The sequence below is a fragment of the Pteropus medius genome, unplaced genomic scaffold, assembly GCF_902729225.1.
Source record: "Pteropus medius unplaced genomic scaffold, Ma_sr-lr_union100, whole genome shotgun sequence".
Classification (NCBI taxonomy): Eukaryota; Metazoa; Chordata; class Mammalia; order Chiroptera; family Pteropodidae; genus Pteropus; species Pteropus medius.
The window spans coordinates 1744836-1758356 of NW_024355990.1; the positions used below are offsets into that span (position 1 = coordinate 1744836).

The window sequence follows — 13521 nt, forward strand, 5'->3', positions numbered from 1 at the left end:
GGCCGTTCTCAACAACGCACGCTCCACTTCCTGAGCATACGCGTTTCGTGGGGTCACTGTAGGGCATGGGGAACGGTGGCGAGCTAACCAGCAGAGGCAGCCCCACGGCGGTCGTGTGCGCCCCTCTTCCAGCTCCCTTTCCTGGGTGGGTATCTGTGCATTTAGGCATTTTTTAAATTCCCTTCTGTGGAAAATCACGTGAGCTAAAATTAACCATTTTAAGGCACGCGCCTCGGTGGCACCTCGTGCCTTCACGGTGCTGTGCGGCCACCTGCCCCACCTTGCGCCCCCGGAAGGGCAGGCCGAGCCCGCCTCGCCGCTGCCGGCGCTGGCTTTACACCGAGGCTCTGATCTGAAGGTTTAACGGGGCATCATGCGGCTCTTTTAATTCTCAGCGTCGGACTCCAGAGGTGGAACTTACACGTCTGCCGTCACTTATCTCTCTCTCTCGGGGACGACCGTTTGCCGTGGGCCCGTCTTGCTATTGGGTCAGTTACCGTTTCCCATCTGATTTCTAAGAGCTTTTGACATCTTAACTCGCTCTTTGCTGAAAATATCTGTATGTAAAGCCAAATATTCTCTACACATCTTTCCTAAATTGTGCTTATCATAGTCTGTGAGGTTGTTAGTTCTTTTAAGACTTTTCCGGGAGTCAAATATACTATCTTTTGTTTGCATTTTTCCCCCTTGCTCTAATTCCTAGAAAACCTTTCCTCATCCAGAGATGAGATGAACATTTATGTATATTTTCCTCAACTGTTTTTACACACATCAGACTCCATTTCACTGACCGCCCCAGAAGTCACTGTCTTAATGACTGTGGCCTTGTCACAGTTCTGTTTAATCTAGTGCAGCCAAGTCCCACTCTGGACTTTTATTTTTCATAATTTTCTTGTTTATTCTTGCCCATTTCTTCTTCGAAAGAGCCTTAAACTTTCTCTGTCAAAGTAAAAAAAAAAAAAAGATAGAAAAACAAACAATAAAAGTGAATCCCGCCGGCTCGGCGCCATGCTCCATCGCACGGCCACGCACGCCGCTCGACGACGCGTCTGCCGACTCTCACCTCTGCTGTGCCCGAACCCCAGTGACCCCCGTGGCCCAGGCTCCAAGCCGGCCCTCAGCTGGGGATGGGTCAGGGGAAAGACACACACTCACACTCCCCACACATATCTACTCACACACGCACCCCAATACACACACACCCCAGTGCACACACACCCCCAGTACACACCCACTACACACACCCCAATCATCACCACACACATACCTCAATATACACACATCCTGCACATACACTCCCCATACGTCGCATAATTCACACAAACCCCAGTACATCCCCCAGTATACACCCTCTACACATACCCCAACACAACATACTCCAATGTGTAAAGACACTCCGATACACACTTTCACACATAATTCCCAATATCAGTAAATACCCATACACACTTAATAATACACATACCACTTCACACATAAGCACACACACATATACCCAGTACATATATACTCCCCTACATTCACACACAATATCTCCTCGGCTACAAATTTTACACACACACATACACACAAACACACATCCCCAAATACTCACTCACATGTACTCACACACAGACACACATCCAACATATTCACACACAGAGCACATTCAAACACACACCTCCCCACTGCACACACACACACCACACATGGACACCACATGGACACACATCTACCCACACACAGACTGCACACGTGCACGCACATCCACACAACACGTCGCAACACAGCCAGCTGTGGCACTGCCCAGCCCAGCCAGGAACACCTGGAGACCAGCCTGGAAAGCAGCCCCCTCGCAGGCAAGGCCACAGCGTCCCTCGTCCCTCCGCTCCCGGCATCCTGCAGGGAGCCTGAGCTGACCCGCCACGGGTCTGGTCTGGACGGGCGAGACCTCTCCATGGCGGCTGCTCTCCCATCATTCACCCTGGACCCGCCCAGGTAACTCCCCGCAGGCCTGGCCTGGGGCTCCAGCCTGGTGGTCCCTTACCCAGGAGACACCCGGGGTCTGACACTAGACGGGAGACAAAAGATGACCTGTCCCCGGAGGCGCCTCAGGGCCCACACCCTTGATGCAAAGAGGCCCGGAGGGGGGCGGACGCCCACAAGGCAGAAGCCGCGCCCAGCACAGCTGCGGGGAGACAGGGCGCTGGGCCTGGTGGGCAGGGAAGGCGGGTGGAGGCCTCGGGCGGGACGGGAACCCAAGCACCCAACAAGAAGGGGCGGCTCTGCCGCTGGCCAGTGCGCAGGGGTCAGTGGGCAGCAGTGCTGTGCCCATGTCCTAGAGAGGACGTCATGGGGACACGGGGAGCACGGTCCAGCCACCGAGGAAGCCACAGCGGGAAGAGGCAGAGCGAGAGTGGGCAGGGGCTGGGCAGAGCCAGCCCCACGTCCCCGGGGTCTGGCCTCACCTGATAGGTATTCCAGGAGGTGGCCGAACAGGGCTCGTCTGGGCTTTGCTGCCGGTCACTTGTGCCCGGAGATGAGAAAGGGCCGCCTTCCTCCTTCAGCTCAAGTCCACACTCCATTTCTCCCTCGGGGGCCGACGTCACCTTGGGGTCGTTCTCAGAATCTGCGAAGGCAGTGAAGGGAAGCAGAATTCGTCACCCTGAAACACGTCTTTTGGCATAAGGATTATTTTAGCTGGTTATTTTTAAGAAAGAGCAGACAAGGGAGAGGCTCTGAAAACTGAGTAGAAGTTACCCGCTTGTAAGAGACGTGGACATTTGTGTGGGAGCCTCCCTGTGTGCGGGGTCTCCCCGGCTGTCCCAGGAAGGGGTGACCTCATCTCTAGAAACTCTTATCGATGCAGAAGCCACGAGTGCATTCTGCATAGTGACCATGCCCCTCGCTGCCCTTGTGCAGGTCACCCCGACCCTGGTCCACCACCCGAAACACTTGCTCTTGTCTTCGGCTGGAGACGGTATTCGAGGCGGTGGCTCCTGCCATTTCGGAGTCACTCAGTTCCCCTGGGTCTCTCCCAGGTACGCAGGGGGCAGGTGTGTTACTATAATTTGGTTTTCATTCTCCTACTCTGTCTTATGTCAATTTACTTATTAGAGCAGCCAAAGAACCTAAGGGGTAGAAGGAAAAATTTTCCTCTCCTACAGCAGATGCACATGGGTCGAATCTCAGGAAAAAGCAGGGGACCATCCCAAAGAAACCCTGGAACTGTCCCACAGGCTCTGGGGGACTAGCCGTCTCCTCCCCCAGAGGCCCCCAGCCCCTCCCTAGACTGCTGCTGGGTCTCAGGCTCCTCATCTTACTTTTTCTCATTATAAAAAAAAAAAAAATTTCAAGAAAACTTGAAAAATGCAAAAAAATAAATACATTGCCCAGACCTTTACCCCGCCACCCACGCCCAAATAACTGTCCAGCACCCTGGGGCACCAGCTGGAGCAGTGGGGGCTTGGGGTCGGGAGGGGCTCCTGACCCCCGACCCCCTGCCCTACCAGTATTTGAAGCCCCCCACATGGGACCAGGCCAACGGCACCTCTGGGAAAGCCGGCCACCCTCCACCCGGGCCTGGGGTGGCCTGGAACTCTCCATGCAACCCCCTCATGCTTTTCCATGTGGCCCCATGCCCCCTGGACCGCAGCACCTGGCACTGAGGCTTCTCCGGGCCCCCAGCGCCCAGCCCCCTGCCCCGCCTGCAGTGCCTGGGACGCCCCGAGCCCCTCGGCAGCTCCAGACATGGACCCGGCATTTTGGTTTCACTTTCGATGCCTGTGAATAGAGAGAGCTCCAGCCAGAGTGTGAGGAAGCACAGAAGCCAGGGGGCAGAAAGCGATATGTGTCCCTGGGCCCCCACACACTCAACCCTGGCCCTTAGGGCTGGAGCGGGCGGTGGTCCAGGGCAGCCAAACCAGGCAGGCTCTCGCCTTTCAACACACAGGTGTTCAGCCTGTTGTGTGCCCCACAATGGCTGACCAGGGCCCTGTGCTGGCCCCCACCCAGCAGCCTAGGACGGACCACCCACAGTGACCCAGCCCTAAGCACGATGGCCCTGTCCCCCTGTCTCACCAGACAAGAGGGCAGCCCAGAAGCCAGTGGCCTCTGCCCCTGCTGGGAGGTGAGGGTCGTCTGCCCTGGGGTGATCACGCCCTGCTTAAGACTGGCAGCCTTGGGGTGGCCCCTGAGCTGGCCGAGCAGGCCTACTGTAGGGGAGCAGGATTTGCCACCCCAAACATGTTTCTGGAGGGAGGATTATTTTAGGCTGATTACTTTTAAGAGACAAAAGACTCAGGAAGGGCTTTTTACCTCCCCCTTAACGGCTTGAGAGAATTTAGATCGAGGGCCTGGTCCAGGCTGAGGACGTGACCAGAGATGCTTATAGAGCAGAGAGCAGAGGGGTCGGGTGTGGGGAACAGGGCCAGCTGGCTGGGCTGGAGACCAAAGTCTTGCCTGGGTCCCACCGTCTCTACAGGACTCGGCAAACATCTGCTTACCTACATTTTCCATCTTCCTGCAAATTGTCATCCTCCCCTTTGAAGCCCCTGACGCTACCCCCTTCTCCTTAGCTCAGGATGGTGCAAGGAAGGGCTCAAGGGGCCTGACCCTCTCCGGGGCCTCTCGTTCTTATGAGGCCCCCATATGTACAAAATTAAATGTGTGTTTTTATCCTCTCAACCTGTCTTGTGTTCATGTATTAGACCAGCCGAAGAACCTAGAGGGGGCGGGGCATGCCCCCGCCCCGCCCCGCCCAGCGGCCGAGGCTCTGCGGCAGGCACAGGAAGACAGAATGGCAGTCAGTGCGAACGCCACACACCCACGTCCTCAGAGCCTTCTGCACCCGGCTCAGGCGGCAAACTCGCCCCTTGCCTCGTACAACCCAAAAGAAGGAGCAGAGGGAGTGGGCTTTCCTGGAGCCCCTCCAAGAGGAGACCCCCGCCCAAGAGGCCAGTCTCCAGGACCCAACGCAGATGAAGCCCCCGCAGTTCCTCTGTCTGCCGCCCCCAGCCCCTCTCAGCTGCCAGCCAAGGACCACCCTGGTCTATCTAGTGACAGTAACTAATTTTAACCCTTGAGGCCCACACTCAACACCTTTCTGACCCCTGTCCCCCAACGACAGGCCAGTATGGGCAGGGGCTGGGGCCGGTCACCCACCTGGCCCAGAGTGGGTGTAGAGCCACCAGCAGCCTACGTGGGGGGACCAGCGAGACCCCAACCATGGCCTCCTCCTAGGGCATCGGCTCCAGACCCACCAGCCTGGGTTCGAGCTGTGTGACTGTGGGCGAGTCACTTAACCTTTCTGGGCTTTGCTCTTGGCATCTGGAGAATGGGGGTTTATGATAGCTCCTCCCTGGATGCTCAGCACAACGCAGGGCACGTCGCCGCTTAGCTGCGGTTTGCTTTGGTTTATTTTCTGGACCCCGAAAGAATGCTTCCTTCCTCAGGCTCCCCACCCAGGTAGACGTCCCAGTGACCAGTGGTGGGAGTTCTGGCAGGTGGGAAGTCCCAGGGGGACACCAGGAGCTTGGCCACACCACGATTCAGTATCTGGGGCAGCGAGGAACCGGTTATGGGAGCAGGCGCTCTGCTGAGCACCGAGTGCGGACGAGGTGCTGGGACCCCTCAGGTCCCAGGGGTTCCGGAAGGAAAGACAGGACCCTCCGGTCTGACTCGCAGCCAGACTCCTGCCCAAAGGGGCAAAAGAAAAGCAATGGAGTGAAAATCAACAGCGCAAAGTGCCTGCCTCTGCACACGGCTCGGAGCCCGGAAGGGAGCGGGTGAGGGACTGACCCTTCTGCCCGCCCTGCGCCAGGGACATCCTCAGAGGCGGCCCAGAGCCCGCGCGCAAGGAGGCCCGGGGCTGGCAGCACTTACTGACTCACACACGCACACGCACACGCACGCACACGCACACACGCACACGCATGCACACGCGTGCGCGATTCTCGCGACACACGCATTACGCGCACACACGCATCTGCAGCATGCACATGCACGCACACATGCACGTGCGCACACACATGTAATACACATGCACATACACGCGTGTGCATGCATGCACACAAATGTATCGCAGCGCGATAAAGACATCAGCTGCGACGCCATACCGCACGCACATGCACGCACACGCATGCACATGCACGCACAAGCATGCACGCACGCGCATGCACACATGCACACACATGCACGCACTCACACGCACACGCGCACACATGCACGCACGCGTGCGCGCACACACACGCACATGCACACGCAGCGGTTTGGGGTCCAGATTCTCCTCGATTCATTCGGTGGTTGTTTACCGAGCGCCTGCTCTGTGCCAGGCACTGTGCAAGTGACCTGCAGTAAAGCCGTGAACAAGGAGGAGCAAAGGTCTCTCCCGAAACCACAAGACAGACAGACAGATGCGGGGGAGGGTGCGGTTTTCAGTGGGATGGTCGGGCTGAGCCTGGAAGCAGGGGAGAGGGGTCCAGGCGGCCCTCTGAGGGCAGCTGTGTGTGCCCTAGGCAGAGGGAACAGGACGTGCAAAGACCCTGGTGTCAGAACTGGCCCCACTTGTTCCAGGAAGAACAGGGAGGCCAGTGGGCTGGGGGGAGGGGCTGCCGGAGAGGGCTCCGAGGGCCTCGGAGGGGGCGCGCTGGTGTAGGGCCTGGGAGCTTTTACTTGGAGTGGAATGGGGGCAGGGCACAGCTCCCTGGGTGGTTCTGACCTGTGGCCAGCAGGGTCATCTGGGATGTGGACATAGGGCGCGAAGGACTGGGAGTCGGTGCTGGGTTTGGGCCCGGGGCACTAGAAGGACAAGGTGCCCCGGCCGGGGCAGGTTTGGGGGAGACAGGGCTTCATAAATGGGAAACTGAGGCCTTGCAGGCACCCAGCCGGGGCGGCCGCAGCGGCTGGAGCTTAGGTGACAGGTCCAGGACAAAAAGATTAACCTGGGTGCTGCTGGTGCACGGATGGTATTTAAAACCACGGAACCAGGTGAGGTCACCGTGGGAGATGGAGAGGGACAGCCGGAGGGAGGAGGGGAGCCCTGGGCTCAGGTCTGACGCCCAGGGAATCAAGGACCGGCCAAGTCAGTAGGCGAGGCCCACCGCACACGAGTCCTCCGCTCAGGCACCAACCGGCCACCCCCCACCACGGAGACTTCCGTGCCAGCTCTGGGGTCCCCTCGCCCACCTCCGTGCCTGGGGTGCCACTCCCATGCGCCATCCTCTGCAGCCCTCTGGCAGCTCTGCGCTCAGCCCACATCTCCCATTCCCGAGGGGGAAGGGGAACCGGGAATTCTCTCCGAGAAAGGAAATCAAAAATTTTAAAAAGTGACAGGTGCCTCCAGCAAAGGACCAGACCAAACTATTCTAAGGAAAATGCTTCTAGAAAGAGCCCTTTGCCTCCGGGAGACCGCTCTGCCTGCCTGGGCTGCCTGCTGGGAGCAGCTTCCACTTCCGGAGAGGAAGCGAGGAAGCGGGAATCCTACCACCCCCCCCCCCCCCCCCGCGCAACCCCCGGCCCCACGGGGCCCCTTGCGCCTCACCTGGTAGGGGGGCCGCAGAGGGCAGCCTCTGTCCACACTGGCTGCAGAACTTGGGAGCGGCTTCTTTGGAGACATGGCGGCAGGAAGGACACTTCATACCTCGGGGGAAGTGGGGGGGGGCTCTGGGGTCCCGGCCAATCTGGGAGCAACAGTCCCTCCAGTCCCGAGGAGGCAGCGAGCTATATACCAGCCACCTGTCACATGACCACAGCCCTGCGTTAGTTTCATTTCTTGGGAAAGTGAACTTACAGTGGCCCAGAAGGTCCCGCTGCTCAATCGAAACCAGCCCGGGCCCCTCCCCCGCGGCTCACAGCCCAGCCTCATCCCAGGTCCTCCCCCTCCCGCTCTCTCTTGGACTGCGCCCTGAGGCTCCAGCACCCACTTTCCTTTCTGCTGGCCCTCCCCCCACCACCCTGCACACTCCCCCGACCTTCACTGTCCCCACCTGGATGAGACCGGGGAGCCCGGGAGAGTGAGAACCGAGCAGGGGGGTAGAGGAGAGCGTGTCCCCAGCAGAGGCAGAGATACAGCATGTGCAAAACCCTGAGATAAGCCAGGGACTGAGGGTGCCTGCCCTCCGCACGCCCCAGACAAGGAGCCCAGAGACAAAGCCCCTGGCTCACAGCTGACGTGACCATTAGGCAGGTGAAGCCTACAGGACGGGCGCCCTTACCTGGCCCCGCCCCACCACAGCCCCGCCCCAGGACCCCAGCAACCAGCACGGCCGTCGGTCTCACTCAAAGGCTTTCGATGACCCCCACGGCCCAGGCCTCTCTGTCCCTAAGCTGTGTTCCTTCTTTCCAAAGCTCCCCTCAGCACAGAGCAGAGGACTCACAGAGGGCTCAGCGATGGTCACTGACTCCTTAGTTAGTCCGTCGTCTCCCCTGCGCCAGAGGCCCAGGGGCAGAAATAATCTCTGCTCATCATCCCTGACTTTCCTCTCCTCGCTTTTCCCGGCCACTGAACCGGCCAGAACTCAAGAGTCCAGCCTCCAGCCTCCACCCAGGAAAACCAGGCACCAAAGTCGGTTCGGCGCTGGCGGCGCCCCGCCCGAGTTTTGCACTCCCTCATTCTGCGCCCCTCCTGGCTCTCAAGGCTGCCTGGAAAGTTGGGGGACCCTGCGCTCTGGGGGTGCGGTGGTGTGGCAGTGAAATAAAGACATGCGCGTCTTTTCGCAACACTTTTCCGGTTTTGCAGTTAGCGAGAGCGAAGGATTCTGGCTGGAGCCGCCGCCCCAGGTCTGGCCATCCCTCTGGCCATCGGCCAGGCCAAGGCCCTTACCGGGGACTAAGCCCGCGCCCGGCGCTTCCCGGCTCATGGGCGGCGGCCCTGCGGGGACACAGGTGCCACGGAGGATGCAGGTGCCACACCCCGGCGCGCCCTGCCGGGCCGCCGCTACCCAGACCCAGACCGCGCTGCGGGGCCCCGGACACTGCACCCCCGGGATCCCGACCTGTGGGCCATCCTTGCACCATGTGGCCCGCGCCCTGTACCCACGGGGCCCTGCAGCCCGCACTCAGGCCCCCGCGCCCGGCCGGCGCGCTCGCACCTGCGGCGCCCCGCGCGCCCACGTCGTGCCGCGCGCGCTTTCGTTTCCCGGGCCGGATCCCGCCCCTCCTCCCGCCCCTCCGAGCGCGCGTGCGCCCCGGCTCTGCTCTGCGCGCGTGTGGCCGGAGTCCCTCTGCCCGTTGGCGCCCCCCAGTGGACCCGCGCCCGGGCGGTGCCTCCTGTCAGGCCTGGCGCGGGTGAGTGATGCGCACAGCTCCCCGAACCCAGAGCCCAGCACCTTGGATGGTGTCGACCACCTTGCAGAGCCAGCAGCCACCCAGGGAGTGGCCCGGGGGACACGAGGCGGATCATTTAGCAGAGCTTCAGGCCACTCTGGTGGTGGTCATCAGCCCCATGGCATCGGGACCTGGTGCTGATTAAATGACCACGGCGACCATGGCAGTGGAGGCTTGCTGCCCACACTTGGGGCTCCTTGGTCACTGATAACCAAGAGGCCACCCACTCCATGCCTCAGTTTCTTCATCTGTGAGCTGGCCGCCCTGCATCCTAGGGCTGCTGGAGGATTTAACAACGACGGCGACGACGACGACGACGACGACGACAATAACAACACGGCAAACGCCGGAGTGGCCGGCCCTGAGCGAAGCGCGTGGCGGGTATGCTTATGGGCTCCTCCCTGCTCTCTCGCGACCAGCACCGCCTGAGCGCTCGTGGGGAGCCTGGCACGGCCCACGTGGTGCTGCAGATGACAGGGTGATCTCGATACCATAGAAGAAAAGGCTGGCGCCTGCCCCGCCCACCGCTCCGGCGCTCTCCACCTTGCGCACTGGTCAGTCACACTGTCCTTCCTCCCGCTGCGAATGGCAAGTTTGGCCCCTGTTGGGGTTCCCCTCCCGTGCGCCCGCCCCTTGCACGGCTGTCTCCTCCCCGCCGACCGACCCCAGCACCGGTGTCGGAGCCCAGGCAGCGTTCAGCGGGCATTTAGCACAGGTCACCGAGCGTTATCAGGCGCAAACCCCAATGCACTACCGGCCACCCCCACCGTCTAGTTCACCAGGGGTCTTGGCCAGGATCCAGGCTGCGTCCACCTTGTGGTGACTTACTGGGGGCCCCATGAGAGAGACTTTCCTGAAAGAAGGGGGGAGGCAATCCGGGCAGGTCTCGAAGCCTATTGGGGGGCACAGACTGCACTGGCGGAAGAAGGTTCTGTCCGAAACCAGCACCTGATTACCGCAGATCCCTCCGCAGGCAAAGCAAGTGACAGTGACGGAGAGGCCAGCCCGGCCCCACGCTGCCGCTGCGGCCTCCTAGGTCTGGGGGACGCCAGCAGAGTGCGGCCGTGTTTAGCAGAACGCGGGCCAAAGCCTGGACCCTTCCAGGCCGGAGGGCACCTCCCGTGTGTGCCCTGAGGGACAGTGGCGGATTGTGGACCCTGCCTGTGTAACCGCAGAACCAGCTCAAACCGGTCCTATCCTGTTTCTAACGAAATCTGAAACCAAAGTTTACCCCTTAAGAGAAACACTTGTCACCACCATGCACGAGGGACACTTGTGAACCCTTAACTGCTCCCTCCCCCTCCCGCGCCCGCCCCTGTGGAACCACAGGACACACAACCCAACTGGACGTTGGGACCCTTTCAAGAGAGACCGGCCGCTGTCCAGGAAGGCCCGGTGCTGAAACCCCTTGGCGCCCCGCCCCGAAACCTGGATGAGCAGAGGGATTCGAGCCCTGAATCGGGTCTCCTTGTGGGTTGGCCTCACAGTAAGAACTTTCTTTCCCCAAAAGCCGACATCGTGGTGCCAGCTCCCGTGCCTGCCCGGCAGCAAGCCCTCGCTCAGTGACACCATGCGCACGTCAGAACCCTGGGCCTTCCCCAAAGTAACAGCGAGTCATTGAGGGGCCAGCAGAGTGGGTACGACGTCAGACCATCGCAGCGTGGCCAGGTCTGCATGCTCATCCTGGACAAGTCACATGGCCCGAGAAAGCTGTCACCTGCCTGGTGCAGCATCTTTGATTGTAAAACCCGACACGGCCTTTGGGGAATCAGAATTCTTTTTTTAAATCTTTTTTCCCCCCAATTACAGTTGTCATTCAATATCCTATGAGTTTCATGTGAGCATCATAATGGTTAGACATTTACATAACTTACCAAGTGACCGCTGGTTAAGAATTCTTCTAATGAGAGACCAGGGCTGCCGACCAAGAGAGATTCCTTTTAGATTTTAAGGCCATTTTAATGTCCTCAGGGAATCGTCCCTCCGCCCCCTTCTCTATGTCCTTGTCCACACGTTAAAGGAAAACAGTAAAGAGATGTTTAAAATCTGGCCTGAGAGAGAATGGGTTACTGTCCTGCCTTCGATAACTGCACTTCCAGTGTAATCTGTGCTTCTAGGTACCTGAAACTCCAGCCGGAGTATCAGGTCGCCTCCTCTGACAAGTCTCCCTTCAGCTGTTGGAGTCCAGCCCAGCCAGGTCAGCCTGGCACTGTGGCTGAAACACACATATCCAGGTGTGGACCTGGGAGGGGGTGCCAGAAACGCTAACGCCAACCGCCAGAGCGGAAGCCTGCTTGGCGAAGGCGGCCGTGATGTCCTTTCTAAGTCGGTAAATGGCATGGCCAGTGTGTACGTCCTGTCTTGACAGGTGCAGATACGAGCCACCAAGCGTTCCAAAGATAGTCGAGGTCGTGGACACTGCCCACCTGCAAGTCCCGAGAACCTGGTGGTAAGTGGACCCGTCGACAGGGTGGCTAGATCCTAAAGACAGTCAGCAACCCAGAGAACCAAGTCAAAACCCACGAGGACACAAAATAAAGACAAAGAAAAGACCCTTCTTCCCCCGGCCTGTATCAGTGCAAGAAACGTATACATTGAAATAAATGTGCACGCAGTATTTAAAATAATAAAAAAAATAGTGTAGCGTATAAATGACACATAAATGTAACATACGATCTGACGTAACGGGAAAATAACAAAATACAAGGGCAGTAGGCGGTTCACTTGGTTCACTTCGTGGGGCTGAGCCAGGAGCAGAGCAGCCAGCTGCGGGGAGGGGAGGGTGGGGTCACGGGGTGAAGGAAAGGGAACCAGGAGGTCAGACGACTCAGGTGCGCCACCTGCTTTGTCCTAGAAAGACCGCGTCGCTGACACTGCAGGCCTGAGTCTGGACACCTACCTCCCCTTGGTCCGGTGTTCGCGAAGGGCCAAGATCCTGGGGGAAGACCACACGGGAAAAAGCCTGCCGGGCCATTATTCCTGGTCAGCTGCGTGACATCAGCAGAGGGCCCCCACCCCCTGGCGTAGCCACACCACCTACCCGGCCGAACCCGGCCTCGGATCGCTTCCGGGTCCCAAGGACGTCGGATCATTTGAACTGTCCTCGCTTTTGTCATTGCAGCCAGCAGTGTTGGTAGAAGGGATTCTGCCGGGTCCCGAACACCCCATTGGCCGGCCGGGATCCTCCTCTGCGTATCTGGGAAATCCTGGGGTCACCTGTCTGCAGGAGGGGTGCTCTCCGGCCACAGTGAGGGCCCGGCAGGGAGGTGAGCGCCTTGAGAGACCGAGGCCAGAGACCCAGGGACCATGGGAGGGAAGCAGAGGGCCACTGCCGGGTGGCCCAGCTCCGTGGCCCTGGCCGGATCCGAAGGCCCCGCTGCCCCCGCAAGGCTGTGTGACCAGGCCGGCGGCACAGAATGCTCCCACTTATTCTGAGCCCTCAGTCCCCTGCTGCAGCTGCGTCGACTCACCGGCCTCCTTCAGACCTGAGCCCAGCCCTGGTCCCCACGGCAGGGCGGCGAGCCTACCTGAGTGAGTGGGACCTGGCAGTTAAGTCGCCCCCTAGGCGGGTTTTGAGTACAGCGCGGCGAGGCCAGGTTTGGCCGCGGGAGCCCCACTTCTGGGCCTGGGCGTTCCTGACTGCGGATCCTGACCTCGTGGAGTAAACACCGTTCCAGAGTCGGATGCTCCCAGGTTAAAACAGTGAGGGCCAAACGCATCCTGCCTCCGTGCGGAACGGGGCACCGCCTGGGCTGCAGGCCCGTGCAGATGACAGCCCTAAGGAAGAAGTGGGCAGGACAGGCCGCACGGAGATGGAGATCGCGACTGACCTCGCGGCTTCTGGGCCGGGATGGCACTTCCCGGTGTGCGTCTCTGTGGTCTCTCCTTACAAGGACACCCGCCATCAGATTTAGGGCCCATCCTCAGCCCGCATGATGTCATCTGAAATCCCATCCGCAAAGACCCTAATCCCACATAAAGTCGTGTTCACAGGTACCTATGGTCAAGAAGTCAACCTATCTTTTCGGGGTGACACAAATCAACGTCCTACAGGCGGCAGTCCCATGGGCTTCGGCAGATGTCCGCGGACAGACCCGGCCCTCAGGCACTGCACAGAGAGTCGTAGGATTTGGAAAACCTTAGATCCTTTCAGAGGATGTAAATTATTTTTGAAGCGGGAGAGCACAGGCTCTGAATTTACAGTCAGGAGCTATATTT

General features: G+C 59.5%; 1 protein-coding gene and 1 long non-coding RNA gene across 2 annotated transcripts in view; one reads left to right on the plus strand and one right to left on the minus strand.

Annotated features, from left to right (window-relative positions):
* Positions 1-9125, minus strand: part of RNF213 (ring finger protein 213) — an 89067-nt gene extending 79942 nt beyond the window's left edge. The window contains exons 1-5 of the mRNA XM_039859857.1: positions 9069-9125; positions 7520-7713; positions 2448-2608; positions 845-939; positions 281-352 (exon numbers count right to left, since the gene is read on the minus strand). Coding sequence (XP_039715791.1) covers positions 281-352; positions 845-939; positions 2448-2608; positions 7520-7616 — 425 coding nt within the window. The 5' untranslated portion in view covers positions 7617-7713; positions 9069-9125. The remainder of the gene's footprint in view (positions 1-280; positions 353-844; positions 940-2447; positions 2609-7519; positions 7714-9068) is intronic.
* Positions 9126-10639: 1514 nt separating this feature from the next.
* LOC120600389 (uncharacterized) lies at positions 10640-11912 on the plus strand. The gene is made up of 3 exons (XR_005652185.1): positions 10640-10971; positions 11421-11537; positions 11672-11912. It is a non-coding gene; the product is annotated as an uncharacterized LOC120600389 (long non-coding RNA).
* The last annotated feature ends 1609 nt before the right edge of the window (positions 11913-13521 follow it).